Here is a 24,241-nt window from a genome sequence, read left to right on the forward strand (position 1 = left end):
CTCAGTAATTCTCATTCTGACTTCTCTTTCTCAAACCTTTGTTCCCATCTTTGCCCAAAGCCCAGGGCTTGCAAGATGTTCAAATCAGAAACCAGGGAGGTCCTGCTCTGCTTTTTCAAACAATATCTGCAGTCAGGAAAATATTGTCAGATGAGAGGCATTTAGTCAAAACCCTTGGAAGGGTCCTGGCATGAGGCTGGGCATTAAAATATCCAGGCTGTGCCCTTTTCCCACTGCCTGTTTACACCTCGGACAGCAAAGACAAACACAGCTATTGGCTGTCTAACTTCTGATATTTCCTGGAGAGCTTCCCAGTTTCAAACCCCCAGAGGAACAAAAAAGTTCCTTGCAGTTACCTCTGCTAATGGAAGACTTGGCACAGACAGGATAAAACATTGATTTCTAAAATACATTTTATTTGAGAACCTCCCTGACCCCCTGTGTGACTCCAGGCCACACAAAAACAGTTCCCAGCTCATTTTGAGCTTTACTATAAAAACCAACGTTTGTTAAAGATAATTCCAGTGCTGGCAGCCAGAAGCCTCCCAGCCCCTGGTGTTCACCAGCTCATTTTTATGGCCTCACTTTGTGGAGGCTCCAGACAGGTGTCCTCTCTAAGCAAGGACCTGGAATGCCCTTGGCTCAAGACAGAACACTTCGATTCCTTGGTTTTTAGTTAAACCTCCTTCTCCACGCTCAGCTGAGTGCATGTTCTGACTGTGATGCAAGACATCAAAATGTGATGCAAAACATCAAAATGTGATGCAAGACATCAAAAAGTTCATTTTTGTGGGCCAGCTCTGAGTGCAGGGAATTTCCACGTGCACAGACTGCTCTGATAAAAGCAGATGAAGCCCCCCAGAGGCCTGAGCTGCCCGTGGGGCTGGGCACAAACACCAACAGGAGCTGCCCCTCTGCACCCCTGCTCTATTTCCAGAGCCTGGGTGTCTCCCTTGCACAGCTGCCATCAGAGCACACTGTTAATTTGTAGGAGCTGGAGCCAGGCTCAAAAACTCCATTAATTAAGTGTTGGCGGAGGTGTTTGGAAAGATGTTCCCATAAATATAGTGCTTTAAAGTGTTTCCCTAGAAACTGAGAAAAGAGTTGAACAATATGAAAAACACCCAGGCTGTGACTCCCCCGTGGAGCAGGGCCTGGGCTGGAGGGAGCATTTAGGAAAGAGAACTTCCCCCCAAAAGAGAACTTTTCCCCCAACTTTCCCAAGTTAGGAAAGAGAACTTTTCCCCACAAATGCCAAGCATTTCCAGTAGCCAAAATACCCTACTTTTCCAGTAGCTCTTTTTGGCTACTGGAAATGTTTGGCTGGTAGCACAAAATGCAAAAGTGAACTTTTATCATTCCTTGCTGCCTGTGCCCTCCTGCCTTGCCCTGGTGCTGTTGGCAGGTGGGGGATGCTCTGTGGCTGCAGGTTCAGGGATGCCCCAGGTGTTTGTGTGCATCCCTCCCAAAGTGTCCCTGCTGTGCCCACCCACCTCAGCACCTCCAGGCACACTGAGGATAAACCTGGCAAACCCCACAGCCTCTTCCAGCTGGCTGCTTACAGCATTTCATGGAGTCACTGAGGTGGGAAAGCCCTCCCAGAGCACTGAGTCCCAGCTGTGTCCTGTCCCCACCTTGTCCCCAGCCCAGAGCACCGAGTGCCACCTCCAGGGATGGGGATGCAACCCTCTCTGGGCAGTGCCAGTGCCTGAGCCCCCTTTCCATGGGGAAATTCCTGCTGTGCCCACCCTGAGCCTGCCCTGAGCCCCCTTTCCATGGGGAAATTCCTGCTCTGCCCACCCTGAGCCCAGCCTGAGGCCGTTCCCTCTGCTCCTGTCCCTATTCCCTCCTGTCAGGAGCTGTGCAGAGCCACAAAGTTCCCCCTGAGCCTCCTTTGCTCCAGGCTGAGCCCCTTCCCAGCTCCCTCAGGAATTCTCCAGCCCCTTCCCAGCTCCCTCAGCCCCTCCTGGTGCTCCAGACCCTTCCCCAGCCCAGGGAATCAGGTGGAGGAGACAGGATTTGGCAGAAAACCCTCCCCATCAGTTCATTTAGCTCTGCAGAAATTCAAGAGCAAATCCCCCTCTGGCTGGGCACTGCTGATACCACAGAAGGATTAGAGCTGATCTTCCCTTGGAAAGGGAAGGAGGAAGAGAGCTCCAGGCTGAGTGTGGCCTGTTAAATGACATTTTATAGCTTGCTATTTCTCACCTAAACACAAGTGTGATCAAAGGACTCGAGATAAACAATGATTTAATGGCTCCAAGTGTAGGAGCTGGAGAGGTTTTGCGAAGACCTTGTGTACACAGGAATAAACACTTCATTGCAACCTCAGCTGTTTGCTTTCCATGAATCCCCACTGCCAGGGCACTCAGAGCACTCAAACTCTTCCCTCAGCTCCTTCCACTTCCTCCTCTTTGGGCCATTTTGGTGCCTGTTTGGTTGCAATCAGTGAGCCCACTCTCAGGAGGGGCTGGCACTGAGGGCACCCCCAGCTCCTCCAGGACATCCTGGAGCTCCGGGGATGGGGCTTTGGGTCCCTCTCTCTCCCTCCATGGCTTTTGCTCCTGTTTCTTGGATGGGGAGAGCAGATTGAGGACCCTCCCTGCCTCCTCCTGCCCGTGCCCAGCACCAGGAGCCAAACCCATCCCAGCCCCATGGAAAGAAGGAGCCAGCACAGCAAACTCCAGGATTTGGGACTCCCCAAACACACAATTCTCTGCCAGGGGTGTGGATGGAGGCCAGCTGTCAGCATCCTGTGCCTCTGTACCAGGGTTTTGGGTTAAAAATTGGCATTTTGCCCTTGCTTCCAAACAAACACAACCAACCCAAAGCGATGTGATTCCTCGTTCCCTCGCCTTGCTGCTCGTTCCTCAAAGTCAAGATAAGATTAATGAGCTGCACACAGAGCTGCTGGAGGGCTCTGCACTTTTCGAGCCACAAAAACACCTTCAGCAGCAAAGTGAGAAAAGTAAAGCTGATAAAGCCAAGTTTGGGAGCAATTAACATCAATCTAAAATTCAGCGGGTTTGGGGGCTCAGCTTAAAAATAAAAGGCAATTACTGCTGTGGCAAACTGAAACAATACCTTGTTTTTGCAAAGGGAGTCTGCCTTCACCAGCAGCTGGAATTAAAGGGGCTTTGTAAAAGCTGTTTACCAGCATTAAAGGTGCTGGGGATTTTTTTTTCATCTGTTTATCCAGACTGTAACAACCTGAGGAAACAAGAACTCTTTACTGAAGCATTCAGGACAATATCCCAAAATCTGCCTGGAACAAAATTGTGGGATCAATATTTCCATATTTCCCATGTGTGGGAAAAGCCAGCATCCATAAAGGAGACAGAGGAGTCTGCAATTTGATTAGAATAAAAGGAGATATCCCGCTGGGGAATCTCAAATTTCCTGGCTGCCTGTAGCCCTCCTCCTTTCCCCACAGGTTTGTGCTCAGCCTTTATCTATGACCCGAAAATTCAGGAGTCAAACTTGTCTGGGTCTGTAACAGCCTTGCCCTTGAGGCTGCTGGAGACATCGAGAGCCATTTCACAGCCATTAATTAATTAATTAACACCCCTGGAATTGTTTGTGAAGCCATTAGCACACATCTTCCCCTATCAGCATTAAGGAGATTTTCAAAGGGAAACTTCAGCCAGCCCAGGAAAATCAGGTGCCAGCTTGGAGCAAAGCTCAGATTCTCAGTTAAATGCCATTTCCTAAATTGTTGCAGTGGGTAAAGAGGAAATAAAAGGGAAGAAAGGTGAGGGGGGACGAGGGGGAGGGAAAAAAAGGCAGGGAAAAAGGTGGAGGGAAAAGGAGGGGAAAAAAGGCAGAGAAAAAAGCAGGCTAAAGAAAAAACGTGGGGAAAAAGGAAGGAAAAATCAGACAGGAAAAACTATGTTGGGGAAAAATGGCAGGAAAAAAAAAGTTGGGAAAAAAGGAGTGGGAAAAAAAAGGTGGGTGGAGGTGAAAGGAGGAGAAGGAGCAGAGGGAAAAGGGCAGGACAAAAAGGCAGGAAAATGCAGGGCAAAACTGCCGTGCAGAACTGGTGTAGATAAGGGTCACCCGTGCTCCAAAAATACAAGAGAATGAGATTTAGCTGCCATGACATATGGAGGGGCTGTCAGACCAACAGAGGCTCTGCTTCATTCCTGGCACCTGGGAATGCTCTGCAGGGGGATGATGGAGCCTCACCAAAGTCTGGGGAGGTTTCCATAGTCCCAAACATGGCACAATTGTGATTTACACTGGTCAGAGCCCAAGCCAGGCAGAGCTCGGCCTCTCTGGATTGCTGTGACCAAACTGAGGTTTTCATTTCAAACCCCTTGACAGGATCTCATTAACCTACTGCCTGTAATAAATGTACCCAATAACAATCTCTGAGCCACGTGAAGTTAAAAAATCCAATAAAATATAAATAGGGAATACTCGTGGGTCATTTATTTTTCTAGTCTGGAATTAGAGAAATTGAGGTCTGCCACCTCCCTCGAGCTGTGATGAATGCAAGCTCCAAACTGAACTGCCAAAAATTTCCAGGAACGTCTCTCCAACATCACACTGCAACCTTTTCAAAATTCATAACATTTCCTACTGAAAAGAAATCCTTGACTTGTCTGGGCCACGTTTGACACTTCTCAAACACCAGGGTGATGTCACGAGCTCAGAGGAGCTCCAGGAAACCCCAAACCAGGCCCTGCTGCATGAGCAGAGAGATTTATCTGCAGGCAGGGAGGAAATGCTCCCCTGCAGCCCTGCGGGTGCATTTTGATGCATACCTCACATTCACATCCAGCTCTTCCATCACAGGCAGCAGGCTCAGGCAGCTGGGAGTTCAATGTCCATAGGAGACACCTCATCCTGCAGGGGAGAAGCACAGGGATTAGCTCCAGGGTCTCCCATAAATGCAGATTTCCCCCATTGGAGACACCCACTGCAGGATCCATGTGTCCTCGGTGTTTTGGCCCCCTGGCACCCTCCAGCCCCTGTTCAGCTGCTTTGCACCAGCACTTCCAGCTCTTTTTCCATCAGGCACCTTTCCAGCTCTTCCCATCCTACCTGTGCCTGTCCCAAACCACCTGCACACCTGCAAGACTCCCCCAGCAAATTCCCAACTTCCAAAGGAACAAAAAGGAGCTTGAACAGAGCCAAGCTGAGGAAAGTTTGCAAAGCCCAGGTGGGAAAACACAAGCAAGAGGGCTTGGTAAATTAGTTTCTGTTTTTACACAGACCTAAAACATTGACTTACCACTAAATTAAACCAGGTTTCCTGTGACACTCTATTGTGCAGCCTTATGAATACTTAATAGCAGTGCTGTAATTACAAAGAACCAAATGCTTTGCAGCTTGAGTTAAAATAAATGTACTTACTCCCAGCACCACTAAGTGATGTAAATATTAATGGGGTTTTTAACTCTATCAAAATTCCATCCTGACTCCAAAGAAATGAATGCACCATCTTAATAATGTGCTTGTGCATTTGCTGCTGCTAATCCAGTGGAAAAAATAGGCTCAGTTTTGGAGCACTCGAGGCTGTTGATTACCCCTTGTGCTGTCTCCAGGGAGCCAGGGATAAAGGCACCACCACAGCCTGTCAGTGCCAGCCCAGATGCAGATAATGCCACTGTGGTTACTTGGCTTCAAAGGGAAATCAGAATAAAAGTGCCTCAGCCTTCCCAGACACCGATGGCAGCTTTGCAATGCAGATGAGCCCCCCGCTCTGCAGACCTGGCTGGCGCTTGAAACAGGAGTAATTCAGGATTACTGTGTATATTAGACAGCACTTTGCAAGGGAAATGTGCTGGAGCCAAAAGGATATTTTTGTCAAAAAAAGGGAGAGTTTGGCTGGCCCCTGTTTGCAGCTTAAAGCTTCAGCTGGTGGTTCTTGGGGCAATCTGCTGATTCCAAAGCTGCTGCTGTGTTTTGCAGAGAAAAGGATGAGAGGTCTGGAGGGGCACCTCTGTGTCCCCAAGGCTTGACCTCCAACCTGAATTTGGAGGAAAAACCCCAAAATCCACTCTCCTGTGCTCCTGCTCTGGAGTTCTTCCCTAGGACAAAATACCTGGTATGGTATAACTCTTTATATATCAGCATAAAATTAATTCTGATTTCTCCTGCAAAACAGATTAAAAACTTTTCAGTGATTTTGTATGCAAAAATTCCAGTTAGAGGGCATCTTTCTTCCTTTGTTCTTCGGGAAAAATGTAATTTTAGTGTGCACTTATGTTATACAATATCTGTACCATCTTGCTATCATGGAGTCTTCTACAATAACTGAAACTTTCTATATGTGAGTAAAAAAAAAAAAATAAAAACAAACCAAACCAGCCCCCAAAAAACAATTTCTAAAATGAGGGGAAAAAAATCTTCACAAATATACAAAAGTCCCAAAAAACACAATGGCAGTCCAGGAGCCAGCATGGAAAGGATGCACTGGTGGCACTGGGGAATTCAGCTCACCTGGCACACCACTGTCACAGACATATTTTATGAAAAATCCTTTTGCTAGGATTTTTTCTCCTGAGAAGCCTCAGAGGAAAAGAAAAATAATAATTATCTGCTGCTGTGGAATGCAACAGGTGCATCTTTTATTGGTATCATGTGGTTGTTTTTAATTAATAGCCAATCACAGTCAGCTGTCTCACACTCTCTGAGAGTCAGGAGCTTTTGTTATCATTCCATTCCTTTCCTTTCAAGCCTTCTGATGAAATCCTTTCTTCTATTCTTTTAGTATCATTTTCTTTTAATATAATATATATAATAAATAATAATATATAATTTTATTTTAATATAATATATATAATAAAATAATAGATCAGCCTTCTGAAACATGGAGTCAGATCCTCATCTCTTCCCTCATCCTGGGACCCCTGTGAACGCCCCCACACATCACTGTCCCCTTGGCCTGGCTCTGCCCCTTCTCCTCTTCCTCCTCTCCTCAGGGAGATGGGAAAACCCAGCAAATGGATAAAATGGATAAAAGGACAAATTCCATCCATGGATAAATGGATGGATCGATCCCTGGATTTAAGGTGTTAACAAAGATTTCACCTGTCACATGGGAGTTGGCTGGTGGCCCACAGGTGATCACAGGACCCCACAGACTCACCTGCCCTGCCCAGGGGAGGGGGCAGTGTCCCCCCAGATGGCAGCAACGGCCACAGCACGTCCCTGGCAGCAGCAGCTCACTGACACACTGCCATTCTCCATCCCCGAGCCCACCAGCTCCTCCCGCCACTGCTCGGTGCTGACAGCAGAGCTGAGTCACGCAGAGCTGCCGCCCCCATCTCCTGCAGCGCTGGGCTGGGGAGATGCTCCAGCCTGGGGTGCTGCTCACAGGGTCCCGGGAGCAGGGAGACATGAGAATCTTCACGTCTCAGAAGGCTGATTTGTTATTTTATTATATATATTATATTATATTATATTATATTATATTATATTATATTATATTATATTATATTATATTATATTATATTATATTATATTATATTATATTATATTATATTATATTATATTATATTATATTATATTATATTATATTATATTATATTATATTACATTACATTATATTACATTACATTATATTATATTACATTACATTATATTATTATATTATATATTTTATTATATATAATATTATATATTATATTAAAAGAAAACAATGTATTAAAACTGCACTAAAAGAAAAGAGAAAGGTAACATCAGAAGGCTAGCAAATACTAAATAAGTCTTCTGAGACTCCGTGTCTCAGAAGGCTTATATATTATTTTATTATATATATTATATTAAGAGAAAATTATATGTTAAAACTACACCAAAGGAAAGAGGAAGGAGACATCAGAAGGCTTGCAAAGGAAAGGAAAGGAATGGTAATAAAATCTTGTGGCTGCTCACAGCCTCGACACAGGTGGGGCTGTCATTGGTCATCAAGTAAAAACAGTTTCACGTGCTGGGTAAACAATTCTCCAAATCACATTCCAAAGCAGCAAAACAGGGAGAAGCTGAAGCTTCTCACGAGAAAAGATCCTGGCAAAAGGATTTTTCGTAAAATATATCTGTGACACACCACAGTGCCAGGTGGGCTGAGCACTCTGCAAAAGCTATTTCCCTGCAGACAGACCCACACTGGCCCTCTTGCTCTGGCAGGGATGGGGTTGAGACCTAAACCAAACCAGCAATGGGCAGGGGACAGGCTCCAGAGGCAGGAATTCCTCCAGGAAAACCTGAACCCAACATGGAATGGGCAGGGACAGGCTGCAGAGGCAGGAATTGCTCCAGGAAAACATGGACCAAAGCAGTACTGCACAGGGACAGGCTGCAGAGGCAGGAATTGCTCCAGGAAAACATGAACCAAAGCAGTACTGCACAGGGACGGGCTGCAGAGGCAGGAATTGCTCCAGGAAAACATGAACCAAAGCAGTACTGCACAGGGACAGGCTGCAGAGGCAGGGATTGCTCCAGGAAAGCCTCACAGGGCAGCAGGGACACGGAGTACAATGAGCACATGAAGAGCAGCTGGCAGCTTTTCCAAGACTCATTAACCAAGGAACAAAGCAAGTGAGGATCTCACACACACCTTTCCCACTGAGTGCAGTTTGACTTCCAGCCAAACACTTTTTTCCTTAAATACAACAAGGTTCCTTACCTGAGACTGAGAGATTCCTCCTTAGGCAAGGCCGACACCCTGTATTCACCACAGACCCTCAGTTCCTGAATTAATTCTGATTAAATCCATGCAGCCAACTCCATCAGACACAAACTGTGCACGGGAGGCTCACACTGGACCCAGCTGCACCCAAACTCCACCAAGAGTTCAAGGGGGTCCTCTGAGTCTCACAACTCACTGGGGGGATCTCCCTGACCCTTTTCGGTCTCTGGTCATTGTGGAAATCATTTCTAAATCATTCTAGATCAATTTTAACTCTCTGTTCCTTTGTATTTCTCCTCCCTGTAGTAAGGAGCAGAGTCAGCCTTGCCATTGAACCTCTTTAATTCACACTTTTACCACATCCTACCAAAACCCCTCTGCCAATACCTTTGGACATAACTGAGTGAACAAAATTACCCATTTGTGACTCTTTCTGCTGCACCACAGAGCAGGAAGGGGGAGGTAAAAATAAATGAAACTAAAACGAGACTAAAAATACTAAAATAACAAAAAAAACCCCACAAACTAAATAATAAATAATAAAAACATAAAAATACTAAAATAAATTGAAAACCCCAAAACTAAATAATAAATAATAAAAAACTAAAAACACTAAAATTAAAATAAATTCAGTTTCTGCATGTCTCATGCTCTCAGCGAAGAACTGGACTTATCACTGAGTGACTTTGTTCTTCTCTTGGTAAGTGTAAGATAAAAAATCCTCTTTATAATAATGTGTTGCAGCTTTCTGATGGCTGATTCCGGTGCAGTTTTCTGGCAGACACACGTTTTTATGGGGTAACACAGAGCAGAAGATGTTTAGAACTCTTTAGCCTTCCCCTGGAATTTGCTGTCCCCCACAGCTCATGCAGGAGTTCTTGGGCGTGCATTTAAGTCCCATCCAGTGTGGGATTCCTGATTGAGGCCAGCAGAGCCACTCTGACATAAAGAAAGACTGCATTTACCATTAAACCCATGATTTCAAGAGGCTCCTCACTTTCTGTGGTGAGCAGCTGCTAAACTGAAGCTGGGATTGAATAAAAAAGAGCTGTTGCTCGATTCCCCACACATTTCACTCTTGGGGTGGTGATTTTCCTCAAAGCCCCATCTTTATCAGAGAAAAAGAAGTTGTTAGCAGAGGTTAACTGGACCCGATCTCCCCAGCCCACACTAAACTGCTATTTCTGAAGTGAGAGTCACCTCAATCCAAAGACAATTTCTTGCTCATCACTGCAGAGAAGTCCAAAACCCTCCCAGTGCTGTAAGAGAATATCCTGCCCATGACAGCGCTTGAGGAACAGGAAATATCAAAGTGATTCACCTTGTTCTCTCCCAGATAAAAACGGGTTTATTTCCCTCCATTTCTGCCCTGTCCCACTGCACCTCTTGCCTTCCCTGTCTCTGCTGTCTCCTCTGTCCCCAGGGAGGACAGAGCTGATAAGGAGTCCCTCAGCTGTCAGCAGAGACAGATTGCTGGGCAGGTCTAATCCAGCCTCATTCCAGCAGGGCAAAATGGGGCACTTTGCTTAAATACTGAAATTAACAGAGACGTGACACATCCCCAGAAATGAAATGGAGTCCAGCTTGAAATGCAGAGCACAGAAGAAACGTCTCTATATTTCAAAAGCTCTTTAAGGAATGCTCTGGCTTGCCCACCCAAACCTGGCTGAGTTTAGGGGTTCCCCAGTCGCGGGTGGCACTGGGGTGACAGAGCCACACCTCGTGTGCAAACAGCATCTCAAATGGGTGCCAGCCTGGCCTGAGAGCCCCCAGCCGTGCCCTCTGAGCCTCCCCAGCCTCACACCACATTGCTCTGTCAATGGCAAAGCTTCAATTTCATCCTTGAGCACCAAAACAGCCCCGGCGGGCGGCAGAGTCCAAGGGCTGCTCCCCGGGAAAGGGCACGGCCGGGCACTTGTGCCCTCCTGGATCAAATATTGACAGCAGTAAACTCCTCTAGGGTGACTTTGTTCCCTCTGCAGCAGCTCCCTGCCCCTGCCAGGCCGTGTTTGTGTGAGGCAGAGGGAGCAGCTGTGAAACCTGTGCGTTATTGCCCGTGACAGGGCCGTTGTGAGCTCTGCCAGCTCGCTGCTCTCACCTTCAGCAATTACTGTCAGCTCTGCCATCCACACCCGGCCTTCAGCTGCGCTCACACTCAGCCCTGAGACATCCCTGGGACGGCCTGGCTCTCTCAGAACACCAAAAAACACAGTGAGAGATGTCAATGAGCAGCTGGAGGCAGGAGGGAGGGTGAATCCTTTCTCACCACCCAACTCTGATCCGCGCCGTGCTCCCTCTCTGCTCACAGCTCACCAAACCTCCTCAGAACCAACATTTCCTCTCCTAAAATCCTTCCAGCCTTTCTCCTCCTCACACCAGCACCAGGGTGAGGGAACTGCTGCCCCAGACGGGCACCAGCTCTGCTTTCTGTGTCAAATAACTCTGAATGCTGTCAGAGCTTGTGATTCGTAGCTCTTAATCTAAAATTCATCTACATCTGGACATCCCCAGTATGAAGGTCAGCACTGAGCCATCTGCTCCGTTCTCAGGAGTCAGATTTTCCTTATTCTTGAGCTCACCTGGACTCAGGGTGGGTTCCTCCTGTGCTAAATTACTTTGGAGGTTTTGCAGCATGCTCAGACCGCAGGGATTTATGGATGGGATGGTCTGGGAGACTGCAAAGGGCACAGGCAGCATCCATGAAGGTCTTTAGTTTGAAATTCTGTGGTTTTAAACAAGAAAAAGGTTTGGTCACAGCCAGGTAAAGCAGCTTAAGAAAGGCCTGAAATCTCTGTGAAAAATATGAGATAAAGGGTTTTCCTTTGGGGATTCATTTGGGGCAGGGCAAGAGCTTCTGCTGTTCAGGAAGGTTGGAAATGCTCTTAATTCAAGGTGCCTTGGGGCATTTTTCAGCAAAATTCCTTTACTTTCAGCAGCTGAAGCTCCTTTCTGTCCGGGTCTCAGTGCTTGTGCCAAACCCTGATTATGAATTATGCCCAAAACAACTGCAGGGACTCCAAACTGTGCCAGAAAACCCAAACTTGGTGAGTTTTCCATGAAAGAGCTGCAGAAGGGAATTGCCACCTCACCTCTGGAATTCCCTCCTTGTTCCAGGCTGGCAGCACAGGGATGCCTGGGACAGCACAGCACCACTGCAAATCATAACCAAAACCCCAAAATTGCCTTTAAAATGGTGAATTGCTGTTTGCTCTCCCTCCCTGGAGCACAGGGACACACAGGGGTGGAGGAGGAGCTGCAGCCTACAGATGCAGTTTGAGGCTGCTTTTAAAAACTTCCATGTGGGTGTTTGCCAAAGGAGCTTTTTATTTTTTCTCTTTTATTTTCTTCTCTGCTCGTGAAACAGCTGACTTTTATTCATATTTACACAGTCCCTCAGAAAGCAAATGAAAAACTCTTCCTGAGAAGTTGCAAAGTATTAAATTGGCCAAAAGTAAATGTTATTTTTGGGAAACGAGTTCCAGGTGTGGCTGCCAGACTCCTTCCACCCAAAGCTGCAGCATTGAAGGGAACAAAAGAGCCTGGATGTGACAAAAGGAATGTCACTGCTATTGAAATAAAAACAGATTTTTCTCTCAAGTAAAAGCTGCTTGAGAGGCATTTCTTTTACCTGGATGCTTTTCCCAGGGCTGGAAATGAAATCAGGGGGGCTCTCAGTCCCCAGAATGGTCTGGCAGCCTCCCAAGCCACTTCACACTCACTCACTATGAATAATTTGTCATTTTGGATTTTTTTTAATTTCTATTTTTCATTCTTGCTCTCCCCAATCCTTTAAGATCCTCCCATACACATTCATCACCACACACCTTTCTGCTCTGAGTTTGTTTTACCCTGAAATCCCCTGACTCCAGCAGTGCTGCACTTTTTAGTGGGTCCTAACTTGCCCTTTAAAGAAATTATTCCTTTGAGGAATAAACACCCACCTTAACTAGAGAGCTGATTCTCCCACTGCATTAATTCTATTAATTAATTCTATTTCCTTCACTCCAATTAAATATAATTTCTACCAGCACAAGAGACCCAGCCCACTGTGGCCAGACCCTCTCTGTAAATCCCTTAGGAATTAATGACATTAATTAACATAATTAATAATAATAATTTAATTAATAATAATAATTATTGAGCTCGGATTTTGGAGTGCTGGTACCAATTTATTGATTTTTATCCCAAGAGGAGGTGCTGCCTGCCTTGAACAAACCCCACCATCCTCAGCTGCCTCTGGAAGCTCCTCCAGACACAATAGAACCTAAAATAACAGTGAAAAAGGATAAATAATGAGTTTAAAAGGCTGCTGAGCACCAGGTTTACAGCAGAGGCTGGGGAGGGCCAGCCAAGGGCACCGTGGCTGTAAGGTTAAATGTGGATTTATCAGGGTTGGACGCTCTGTAACAAACCTGCCTGCACCCCTGACCTCCCTGAGACCTTTCCCAACATCCCAGAGGATGCACAAAAGCATTTTTGTGGGATTTGGCACAACTGAGGGCTCCTCAAGGTCCCTGCACAGCCTGCTGTGGGTGAGATCCTCCCTGGGATGGAGAATTCAGGAGTGTCTCCATCTGTGCCCAGTGGGATTGCAGACCTTGCCCCACATCCATCCCACCCCTGACCATGGAAATCCCAGATGTGATGGCATCAGTTGGACTGACCTCCCCACACCTGCCTCATTTCTGCACTGTCTGCTGCAGCTCTTCTGCTCCTCTTCTTCCTCTTCCTCCTTCTCCTTTTCCTCCTCCCCCTTTTCCTTTTCCTTCTCTTCCTCCCTCTCCTTTTCCTCCTGCTCCTCTTCATCCTTTTCCTCCTTTTCATCCTTTTCCTCCTCCTTCTCCTTTTCCTCCTCCTCCTCCTCTTCTTCTTCCTTATTCTCCCTTTCCTCCTCCTCTTCCTTGTTCTTCTCTTCTTTCTGCTCCTCTTCCTCCTTCTTCTCTTCCTCCTGCCCATCTTCTTCCTCCTCCTTCTCCTTCTTCTTCCTCCTCCTCCTCTCCCGTCTTCTCTTTTTTCTCCTTTTCCTCCTCCTCCTCCTTCTCCTTTTCCTTCTCCTTCTCTTCCTCCTCCTCCTCCTGCTCAGGAGGGGACCGAGGTCAGGCTGAATTCCTGGAGAGCCCCCTGAGACCCTCCCTAGTCCAGGGCTGCCTTAAACCTTTCCATCTTTTCTCCCTTTGTTTTGGGAGCAGGGCAAGGTGCCCCGGGTGCCCGCAGACCTGTGCAGAGCAGCAGAGGGAGATGCCAGAGGGACCCCAGAGCTCCCCTCTGGGCAGGGCAGGGTTGCTGTGTGCTCCCAGCACTGATTTATCCCCGCAGCATTCCCAGGGCTCTGCTGGGGGAGGAAGGCACAGGTTGGGCAGGGGTTCCCTTCATGTTCTCCATCCATCTCTGCTCCCCGGGCTCAGACAGGCCCTGGCTGCCTCCCCACTGCTACAAACCTTCCTCATTCACAGCAGCACACTGAATTTTCATTTTGCCTGGCAGGAAATGCCTGGCAATTCCTGCATTTCCACCAGGCCCTGCTCTGCAGGGTGCAGAAGTGAAGTTTGAGCTCTCAGCACAAATCAGTGTCAGGAGGGACACCGAGCACTGAGCACTGAGCTTTGGTGACACCAATTCCCTGGAAGCTGCTCCCTCCAGGGATTCAGGGCAGCAATCAGGTGTTCCCCACGCTGCTTTCCATCCCAGCTCAGGGCTTGGGATGGGGAGAGGGCAGGGAGAGGCTGGGGTGGGAGGAGGAGCAGACCCAGCCTCAGGAGAGGAACTGATGTTGCAGTTTGTGCCCCGCTCATTTCACAGTAAATAAAGAACTAAGGAAGATTGCTGGAAATGTGTCCATTCAGGCAGCAGCTGGATTTCCTGTTAATTGCTTGGGAGTGAGGGAGGAGGGGAAAGTGTGGAGACATCACAATGAGCAGCCTGGTGAGTACTGAGTGAGCACCCAGCCCTGACTCTGCACTTGTGCTGCTCATGACAGAAATAGAGATGTGCTCTCACAAACCCTGCTCGGGGACATAAAAAATAAACCCATCTCTCAGGGAGAGAGTGCCAAGTGATCTATGCTGGCATTTGCTCTGCAGGAAGGAGTGGCACCGGTGCCACCAGCAGGGCAGCCCCAGTTCCCCCAGTGGCTCCCACTGCCCTGGGACTGGAGCCAGCTGAGCACGGGGTGAGGAGGGGCCTGGCACGGAAAGGACCAGCCCAAATCACAGAATGGGATGGTTTGGGATGGGATGGAATGGGATGGAATGGGATGGTTTGGGATAGGAGGGATGGGATGGGATGGAATGGGATGGTTTGGGATGGGAGGGATGGGATGGAATGGGATGGTTTGGGTTGGGAGAATGGGATGGAATGGGATGGAATGGGATGGTTTGGGATGGGAAGAATGGGATGGTTTGGGATGGGAGAACTCAAAACTCATCTATTCCACCCCTGCCATGGCAGGGACACCTCCCACTGTTCCAGGTGCCCCAAACCCATCCAGCCTCGCCTTGGGCACTGCCAGGGATCCAGGGGCAGCCACAGCTGCTCTGGGCACCCTGTGCCAGGGCCTCACACCCTCCCAGCCAGGAAATTCCTCCCTGCATCCCATCCGAACCCACTCTCTGCCAGCTGCAGCCATTCCCTGTGTCCTGGCACTCCAGGCTCCTGCACAAATCCCTCCCCACCATTCCTGGCTCCCTCCACATTAACCCTGTCCTGTTCCAAGCCTGGCCTTGTCCCTGCACCTCCCAGGGATGGAAGCTGCTGGAAAGCCTGGAGATCCTGGGATGTTCATCCTGGTGCCCTCAGGAAGGAGGAGGGAGAGCCCCTGCTCACGTCACACCTCCCAGAGCCAGCCAGGACAACCAGCCAGGAAAAAAGGGGCTGTGAACAGGGAAGCAGGAAAGCCTGAGCTGGCACAGCCTCCTGCCCTGTTATCTGCACCTTTGGTTTATTGTGTTTAATCAGCCTTTTGATCTGCAGGAAGAACATCCGAAGGGAAAACGGCACCAAAAGCTTTTGTCAGCGCCAACTTTGCAGATCCAAGAAAAGCTCAGAGCGGCACCAAGGCAGCAGATCCAGCAAACAGCTCTTCTGTGTGATCCTGGATTTTTCACAGAAAATCACATTACTCTGCAACCAGGCTTCTCCAACAGGAAGTTGCCATTTGTCACTTAACAAACCAACTCACCACCAGGGAAATCTGCCATGCAGTTGTTTCAGCTCTGTGTTTCTTTCCAGGCTGTAAAGCAGATTCTGAGGCCATGGAAGGGACCCTGAGGAGCAGTTTCAGCAGACCCAGCTATACTTCACCCTGACATCTGGAGATGGAGATTCCACGTTCTCCTTGTGCAGCCCCCCAGGGGAAGCACATGGAGGGAATTTTTTAGGCTCTCTCCTAAATCTTCCTTGCTGCATTTTATTGCTGTGACTATTTTTCCCTGCCCTTGTTTATTCCTGCACCTGGGGGATGCAAACTTGTCCCCAAATCTCCAGCAGCCGGGAGTTCCTGCTGCATGGAATTGTGGCAATGGGGAAGGGCTGAGCACACCCCACTGTTTGTTATTAGCAATAATGCCAGTGGTGGCAGCAGATTAATTCTGGATTAACGTTCCTCTCCTGCTCATCCCTGTGTGTTTGCACCCCAAGGGCTCCCTGGCAGAGGAGCTGGGAGGTTTTCTGGCTCCGCAGTGCTTCCAATTCCTTCCTTCTCCACATCCCTCCTCTTCAATAAACATCTGATGCCACAAGTCCATGGCATGGTGACATCCTGCAGGTTTCCATGGCTGATGGAAAATCCCAGGGGAATTCCTGCTGCAGGGGCCACCCCACAGCCACCTCTCACCTCTCTCCAGGCTGCTCTTCCTGCTCATTTTACCTGGGTTTTGTTTAATGCTCATCACCCAAAAATGTTCCCATGAGCCAAGACTGGAGCTTTCAGTCTCTCCTTGGTTGCCTATTTTTGGATCCTTGATCTGGGCTCTCGTTGCTGATTATTTTTGTTTGTTTGTTTGTGTTTGTTTTTAAATAAACAAAAGCTGGAACGATGAATGTCTGGGCAGCCAGAGAGCAGTGAGGGATGAGGTGTTGGCTGAAGGGAGGGATGTGGAGAAGGAAGGAATTGGAAGCTCTGCAGAGCTAAAAAACCTCCCAGCTCCTCTGCCAGGGAGCCCTTGGGATGCAAACACACAGGGATGAGCAGGAGAGGAACGTTAATCCAGAATTAATCTGCTGCCACCACTGGCATTGTTGCTAATAACAAACAGTGGGGTGTGCTCAGCCCTTCCCCATTGCCACAATTCCCTGCAGCAGGAACTCCCGGCTGCTGGAAACCCTTCCTCTGCTCCAAGCTTTTCTTCTCCGAGCTCACAATTTCCCAGCTTCCAGGTATTTGTGCTCACACTGCCCTGGCCTCACCCCAGACTGTTCCCCACAGGTGAACAACCCAGATTTCTCCTCCCTTTTGGCATTTACTTGGTAAATGGCTCTTCCACGGAGCAGGGAAACCCTGAGCTGAATGGGCAGAAGGAAATCCCTCCTTCCTCCAGCTCCCAATTCCCTGGCTGTGTTTTAATCATCCCCAGCAAGTTCTGCCTGCTGTGTTTTATTAAAAGCAAACACAAGTGCAGAAGGGCTGCTTGTTTTCCTCCCTGAGCTGCAATAGAAGGGATCTGATCAATAAAACAGCTCAGCCAAGCAGAGCCCATGGAAAAGGAGGCACTCATAAAAGGCATCTTTGCAATTATCTTTTATCAGCTCCATGATTTTCTGCTGACCAGGGAGGCTCCCAAACTCAGAGCAGCAAGGAGATGCTTGCTCTGCCCTTCCCTGCTGCCCCTGGGCTCACAGCAGGCTGGGCTGCTCAGGCTGGCTCCAGTGAGAGGTTTTGGGGGCTGCAGAGCCCAATCTCCTGTGCCCGTCCCTGAGGGTCCCTGTGCAGCACAGCCTGAGGGCAGAGCCAGGGACAGGCAGGGGATGGAGGCAAAGAGGAGAAGGGAACTTCATTTTCCACAGGAGGAGGAAGAGGGAATTCCATTCCCTTCATTTTCCACAGCAGAAGGGAAAGAGAACTTCCTTCTCTTCATTTTCCACAGCAAGAGGGAGAAGGGAACTTCATTCCCTTCATTTTCCACAGCAGAAGGGATTGGGAACTTCATTCCCTTCATTTTCCACAGGACGAGGAAGAGGGAATTCCATTCCCTTCATTTTCCACAGCAAGAGGGAGTGGGAACTCAATTTCCACAGCAGGAGGAAGAGGGAATTCCATTCCCTTCATTTTCCACAGCAGAAAGGAAAGGGAACTCCATTCCCTTCCTTTTCCACAGCAAGAGGGAAAGGGATCTCCATTCCCTTCATTTTCCACAGCAGAAAGGGATGGGAGCTCCGTTTCCTTCATTTTCCACAGCAGAAAGGAAAGGGAACTCCATTCCCTTCATTTTCCACAGAAAGAGGGAGAGGGATCTCCGTTCCCTCCATTTTCCACAGCAGGAATGCACGGGAGCTCCATTCCCCTCCTTTTGCACAGCCCTCGGGTGCTGCTTGCCTCTGCCACAGGACCTGTTCTGCTCTCACATTCCCATTTCTGCCCCTGCCTGCCCAGGGCCTTCTCTCACCTGGAGTTTGGTGACAGCTCAGCAGATTTGGTTTATTGCAGGGCTCAGGCTGACTCTGTCCTCTCCTGTTTTGGTTCTACCATTCAAACCCAGCAGAGCAGTTCCTGAACACAACATTCTGGTGGTTCTCACTGTTCTTGGAAGATGTTTTCCCTTCGTCCTTAACCCCCTGCTCATTACTATTTCACAGATTCCTTTAGCCTGCCTTATCAGACACCTACATGCTCTAATTCCTAATTTATATTCATTGCTGCAACTTTCCCTTATTTTTCTGGGGACAGTGTTGACTGGGTTTGGGTTTCTATTTTATGTCCCTTTTTCCCTTCTCTGCCGAATGATAAAAATTCTGCTTGGCAGCTTTTCCTGCCAGGGAAAACATGTTTTTGTAACAATCCCATGGAGGGCCCATGAAGAACAAACATGTTCCAGTGCCTTGGCTCATCTGAAATCAGCTGCAGTTCTGCCAGACAGAGCTCTGAGAGGGACTTCAATGGGGCAGCCTTGGCTCCAGGGATGCCAAAGCAGCCATGAGGAGCCACATCACCCCAAACATCATCCTCAAGCTCTTCTGCTCCGTGTGGAACCAGCCTGGCTCTCACCTCGCCATCATTCCCCTGCCAGGGCCCAGCCCAGCACCCCCTGTTCGAGCTGAGGAGCCCCAGAAGGGCCAGAACAGCTCAGAACAACTTCTGGGTGATGAGCAGGGAGCAGCTCCATTGCTGGGTCCAGAGCTTCAGCTGCATCCCTCGAGTCCTCTCAGGGAGACCTCTGAGAGAGGTTTAATTGTGAAATTCCTGATGGTAGAACAGCCCTGGTACACCCAAAATAGGGGATTCGTGGGGCCACATTAACCCTTGTTCACCTGGTGTGGGCTTTCCATGGATAGACCCAAAATAGGGGATTCATGAGGCCAGATTAACCCTTGTTCACCTGGGGAAGGTGGTCTGGGCCTTCCATGGGTACACCACAAAATGAAGGTTAATGAGGCCAGATTAACCCCTGTGCACCTGGGGAAGGTGGTGTGAGTGGCTGCTCAGCTGCTGGCAGGGCCAATGTGGAATTTTAGAGCTTTTGAGGACTCCCAAGCACAGAGGTGGGAGCCTCAGGCAGGTGTGGGCACAGGCAGACACTGCAGGCACGAAGAGAGGAGATGAGAGGTGGTTTGGGGGCTGAGAACCTTTGGGCATGAGGGCAGAATTGGGGATGGGATTCACTGAAGGCAGGGCTCTGAACTCAGGAAATACAAACCCAGAACAGGAGAATGATCTCCCTGCCCAGCTCGGTGCAGGAGCAGCCCAAGGGAACACAGGGAACTCAGCTCAGGAAATACAGACCCAGAACAGGAGAATGATCTCCCTGCCCAGCTCGGTGCAGGAGCAGCCCCAGCCCTGCTGCACCACCCAAACCCGGGCACTGCTCTGCAAACCCACCTGGAATAACCAAACCCTGCAGGCTGCACCAGGGCAGGGCACAAACACCCAGCAGCACCCCCAGAGAGGGGCTGAGAGTGGAATTTGCCCTCATCTCCCCATGCCAGGCTGGGCACAGCACCCTGAGCCCTCTCCGGAGCCTCGGGGCCGCTGCACCTCCAGCCATTCCCTCTGATTGTTTCCCTAATCACATCAAACTGCCCCAGCTCCATTTGTGCTCCTGCAGAGTAATTTGCTTTCCCCCAGGCCCTGCTGGCCGTGTCTCCCCACACTGCAGCCACTCCTCAGGGCTGAGGGGGCTCTGGATCACATCATGGGCTCTAATAAAAATAATTCTAATGGAATTACACAACGAGACCGGATTAAAGGCAGCTGCTTTGCAAATCCTGGGCTTGGGTTGGTGTTAGCTGAGGGAACAAAGCACATGGATCATCCCTCTGCCACCCTCTGCCCCAGCAAAAGCAAAGGTAACATCTCCCTGACAAATGATAATACAATAAAGGTAGTCCCACAATAAATGCACCAGGGAATGCCAGCAAACAGAAGTGCAAGGGGGTAAATGCAAAAGCCATGAAGCACTTTCCCCCTTTCCCATAAACTGCACCACAATGAGTTCCTCACACTCTGCTGCCTCAGGGATCCACCGGGTTTACAAAGGAACAGTGGCACCATTTAATCGGGTGTATTCGTCTTTTTAGAGAGGTTTTTTGAGAGACTCCCTAAGGAATGAGGGACAGGAATGACCAGGTCAGAAGAGGGGACAGTGTCTAACCTGACACTCATCAGCGTCTGCTCTGCAGATGGGCAGGGAAGCCCAGAGTGGATATTAATTAGTTGTGTTCCATGAGAGATTTCCTTTAACCCCCAGAACTTGGCACTGACACCCCAGATTTTAACCACGTGGTTCTCAGGACTTACACCAACATTCACTACAGTCACAAAATCCCAAAATCATTTGGAACAGCCCTCCCAGCCCATTGAGTCCAGGCTGTGCCACATCCCCACCCAGTCCCCAGCCCTGAGTGCCACCTCCAGGGATAGGGATCCAACCCTCCCTGGGCAGTGCCAGTGCCTGAGCCCCCTTTCCATGGGGAAATTCCTGCTGTGCCCACCCTGAGCCCCCTTTCCATGGGGAAATTCCTGCTGTGCCCACCCTGAGCCTGCTCTGAGCCCCCTTTCCATGGGGAAATTCCTGCTGTGCCCACCCTGAGCCCCCTTTCCATGGGGAAATTCCTGCTGTGCCCACCTGATCCAGGCTGACTCCTTTGGATCCCCAGGCAGTGAAGCCAGAGGGGCTCCTCAGTGAATGGCTCAGATAATTTCCATTTTGCCTGTGTGAACAAACCCACCCAGGGCACTCCTGCAGCAGGTGCTGGGGGATGCTCTCTCCTGCTTTCCCCTCAAGCAGCAGCTCTGCTTTCAAACACAAACACAACAGGGAGCGTCTCCACAGTGTCACTGTGGGATGTGCAGGGCGAGCTGCTGCCCCCTCACACCCTCCTGGCTCTCCTTCCACCCCGTCCCACTGCTCCTGCAGCCAGCACAGCCTGTCCCCACAGAGGACACTGGGGTCCCCTCCTTGTCCCCCCCTTGTCTGCAGGAGCAGAGGAGAGTGGAAAGCAGGACAGAGCTCCTCAAAGGAGAGCTGGGCTATTCCCAGCTCCTCTTCAGCCCCATTCCCACCACGGGCTCCTGCATCCTCCATCCCACATCCAGCTGCACCTCCCCTGAATTCACCTGGGAGTTCCTTCCACAGGTTCCAGGTATCTCCAGCCCCAAGGGCTCAGCCCGTTCTGGCTGGCACCTGTCCCTTGCTCTTTGTCCTGCCCCAAACTTCCTGGAATGCCTGGAAAAGGTGGGAAAATCGAGGCTTGCCAGCTGGCTCCAGAGGATGGGGGTGAGGAGGAGGAGGGGGAGAGGAGGAGGAAGCACTGCTGGCACTTGCAGGAGCACAGCTGGCACAGGGGAGCTGAATGCACAATTTGGAGGCTTCCTAGAAGGAGCCAAGGGGCTCAGCCAGAGCACTCTTACTTTTAAATCAGTGCTTACAAAGTCCTGGGCAAACTCAGCCATGTCTGTCTGTCAGGTCGGAGCCTGCTGGAGGAAATAAACACACCTTGGTGTGGAAGGAGTTATTACCTAAGCAGACTCAGCCTGACTCGTGTTTGTTTTTTAACGGCGTTATTGGACAGCAGTGACAGAGCCAAGGTCAGGCTGCGAGGGACGAGGCAGAGGGAAGATCTCAGAGGAGAGGAAGGTGCTGCTGCTCCCTGCCCATCACAGCAGTCCCCGTTCCTGCTGGGAATGCTCCCATCCCTGTTTCCTGGGGCTCTTCCCCCAAGGAGAGGCACTGCACACCTGCTGCACATCCCTGGGTGCCATCCCTGGGGGGTGACCTCAGCCAGGCCATCCTCACCCTCTGCTACGCTGGCAAAATCCAAATAATCCCCTAAAACCTCCACCCTGCCTTTGCCAAGCAAAACCAGCCAACAGCAGTAACAGGGGGCAGAGAAAAGTCATCCTCCTTCAAGGAACACCGGGCAGTATTCCCACTCAAAGGAAAGCATTTTGGGTTTAAGCAGAAATGAAGTCACAATGACATCGCACACCTCAAAGCACTCTCCAGGCTCCGAAGCTGGCACACCAGGACTGGGCTCCTTCCTCACTGCCCTCAAGCAGCACAAACTTGCAGCGGGGTAATGTTTTAATTACCCACTTCTCTATCGAGTTCCCGGGGCTGAAGTTTGTTTTGGGGCAGGGGAGATGCCCCAGGGCTGCAGGGAGTGACCCTGCTCCGTCTGTCTGTCTGTCCCCGATGGGAGCCACACGCTGAACCTGAATCAAAGCACCCGGGCTGGGGCAGGACTCCTGCGAGCCTCCCTCACCCTGCAGTCATTCTGAGCAAGCTTCAGCAGCCCCGAAATGCTCCAACCTCAGTGACACCAGCCTGGAACAGACACAGAGCTTGGGGAGCCCCAGGGCGAGCGGAGCCTTTGCACTCTGGACCCTGGCACCGCACAGAGCTGCCCAGCGCTGGAAAACACCTTCTTCACCACAGAACTGCACAACTGTTAGGGCTGGAAATCCCCTCTGAGATCCTCCACACGTTCTCCCAGCGCCGCCAGGGCCACCGCTGAGCCTGTCCCCAAGCGCCACAGCCTGCCCGTGCCCTGAACTCCTCATCCATCCTCCTTCAGTGAACCTTCCCACCCGTGCAGAGCCCGCCGAGCCTCCCCGGGACTTTCCCCAGCCAGGGGCTCGGTGCCCACCCCAGTCCCGTTCCTCCTGCGGGTCAGCGCTGCCCGTCCCGGGGTTCTGCTGGGCACCGGAGCCGCCGAGTGCTGCTCGCTGCCACCTTCACCTGTGCGACCGCCCCCGGACCAGCCTTCCTTCCTCCCCTCCTCTCCCTCCGAGCGCCCCGGGGCTCTGCCGCGAACCCGGGGGATACCGGGCACCGCACCCGGGGGATACCGGGCACCGCACCCGGGGGATACCGGGCACCGCAGCCGGGGTGGGACAGCAGGCATCGCACGTGGTGGATACCGGGCACCGAAACCGGGTAATACCCGCACCGCACCCGCACCGCACCCGCACCCCGCCGCCGCTGCCGAGGGGCGCTCCCCGGGCGATGCCGGCCAACATTTCCCCCCGGTTCGGGTCTCCCCCGTTCCCAGCGGAGCCCCGTCCGCCCCTGCTCACCGTGGCCGGGGCAGAGCCCCGCGGTGCCCGGCGCGGCTCCCCCGGTACGGCCGCTCATGCTGGCGGGATGGGGCAGGGCGGCTGCCGGCGCTGCCCGGGTGCGGGTGCGGTGCCTCCTGCCCGCCCAGGTGCAGATTCTGTCTGTCCTTCCCGCCCAGGTGCGGATTCTGTCTGTCCTTCCCGCCCAGGTGCGGGTGCTGGGCTGCGCTCCTGCCCAGGTGCGGGTGCGGTCTGTCCTGCCGGGGATTCCGTCTGTCCTGCCGGGTGTTCCGTCTGTCCTGCCGGGTGTTCCGTCTGTCCTGCCGGGGATTCCGTCTGTCCAGGCGCGGGTGCGGGGCCGCGCTCCCGCCGAGGCTCCGCGGGCAGCGCCTCCCCCGGCCCCGCACGGAGCGCGGGGGTGCCCGCGCTGTGCCCGCCCCGCCCGGGGAAAGCCGGGGCCGCTCCTCCCCGGAGACCAACCCCGAGCACGCCCCGAGCCCGCCCCGAGCCCGCCCCGAGCCCGCCCCGAGCCGTGCGGGCGGCGCAGCTCTCCCTTTATCCAGCGAATTCTGGCCGATGCTTCTCCCTCCCTTTCGCAGCGATTCGGGGATCGGCGGCGTGGTTTGGTTGCTTGTGTGCAGAAGGGAAGTGCAGCAAGCCCATGTTACTATAACTTGCTCGATTGGAGCCGCTTTTTAAAGATCTGAGGGGTTTTGGCAAAGATCTTCCAATGGATTTCTCAAAACAAACACAAAATTGGAGGTAATTCCAAGCACGCTGCAAAGGCTTTTGCAGTTGCAGCATCAGTCCAGCTCCTCTGACATTATTGGAGCTTTGGCAGCTGAAATCTGGCCCTGACAGCCTTAACAAAGCCCAGTCTTGGCAGAGCAGGACACCAC

The 24,241-nt window shown here is 50.9% G+C and overlaps 1 protein-coding gene across 5 annotated transcripts in view; it reads right to left on the reverse strand.

Moving 5' to 3' along the window:
- HTR4 (5-hydroxytryptamine receptor 4) overlaps nucleotides 1-23,741 on the reverse strand; it is a 62,686-nt gene extending 38,945 nt beyond the window's left edge. For 4 of the 5 annotated variants that reach the window (XR_009115282.1, XM_058035035.1, XM_058035031.1 and 1 more), the window contains exons 1-2: nucleotides 23,364-23,741; nucleotides 4,767-4,848 (exon numbers count right to left, since the gene is read on the reverse strand). Coding sequence is in view for 4 of the 5 variants with exons in the window: in XM_058035035.1 (XP_057891018.1) it covers nucleotides 4,767-4,792 (26 nt within the window). In the remaining variant the exon portion in view is untranslated. Of the gene's footprint in view, nucleotides 1-4,766; nucleotides 4,849-11,214; nucleotides 11,288-23,363 lie in introns of those variants that run through there. The other variant, XM_058035032.1, reaches the window with a different exon arrangement.
- Between the last annotated feature and the right edge of the window lie 500 nt (nucleotides 23,742-24,241).

The sequence above is a fragment of the Melospiza georgiana genome, chromosome 15 (genome assembly GCF_028018845.1).
Source record: "Melospiza georgiana isolate bMelGeo1 chromosome 15, bMelGeo1.pri, whole genome shotgun sequence".
In the NCBI taxonomy this organism is placed as follows: Eukaryota; Metazoa; Chordata; class Aves; order Passeriformes; family Passerellidae; genus Melospiza; species Melospiza georgiana.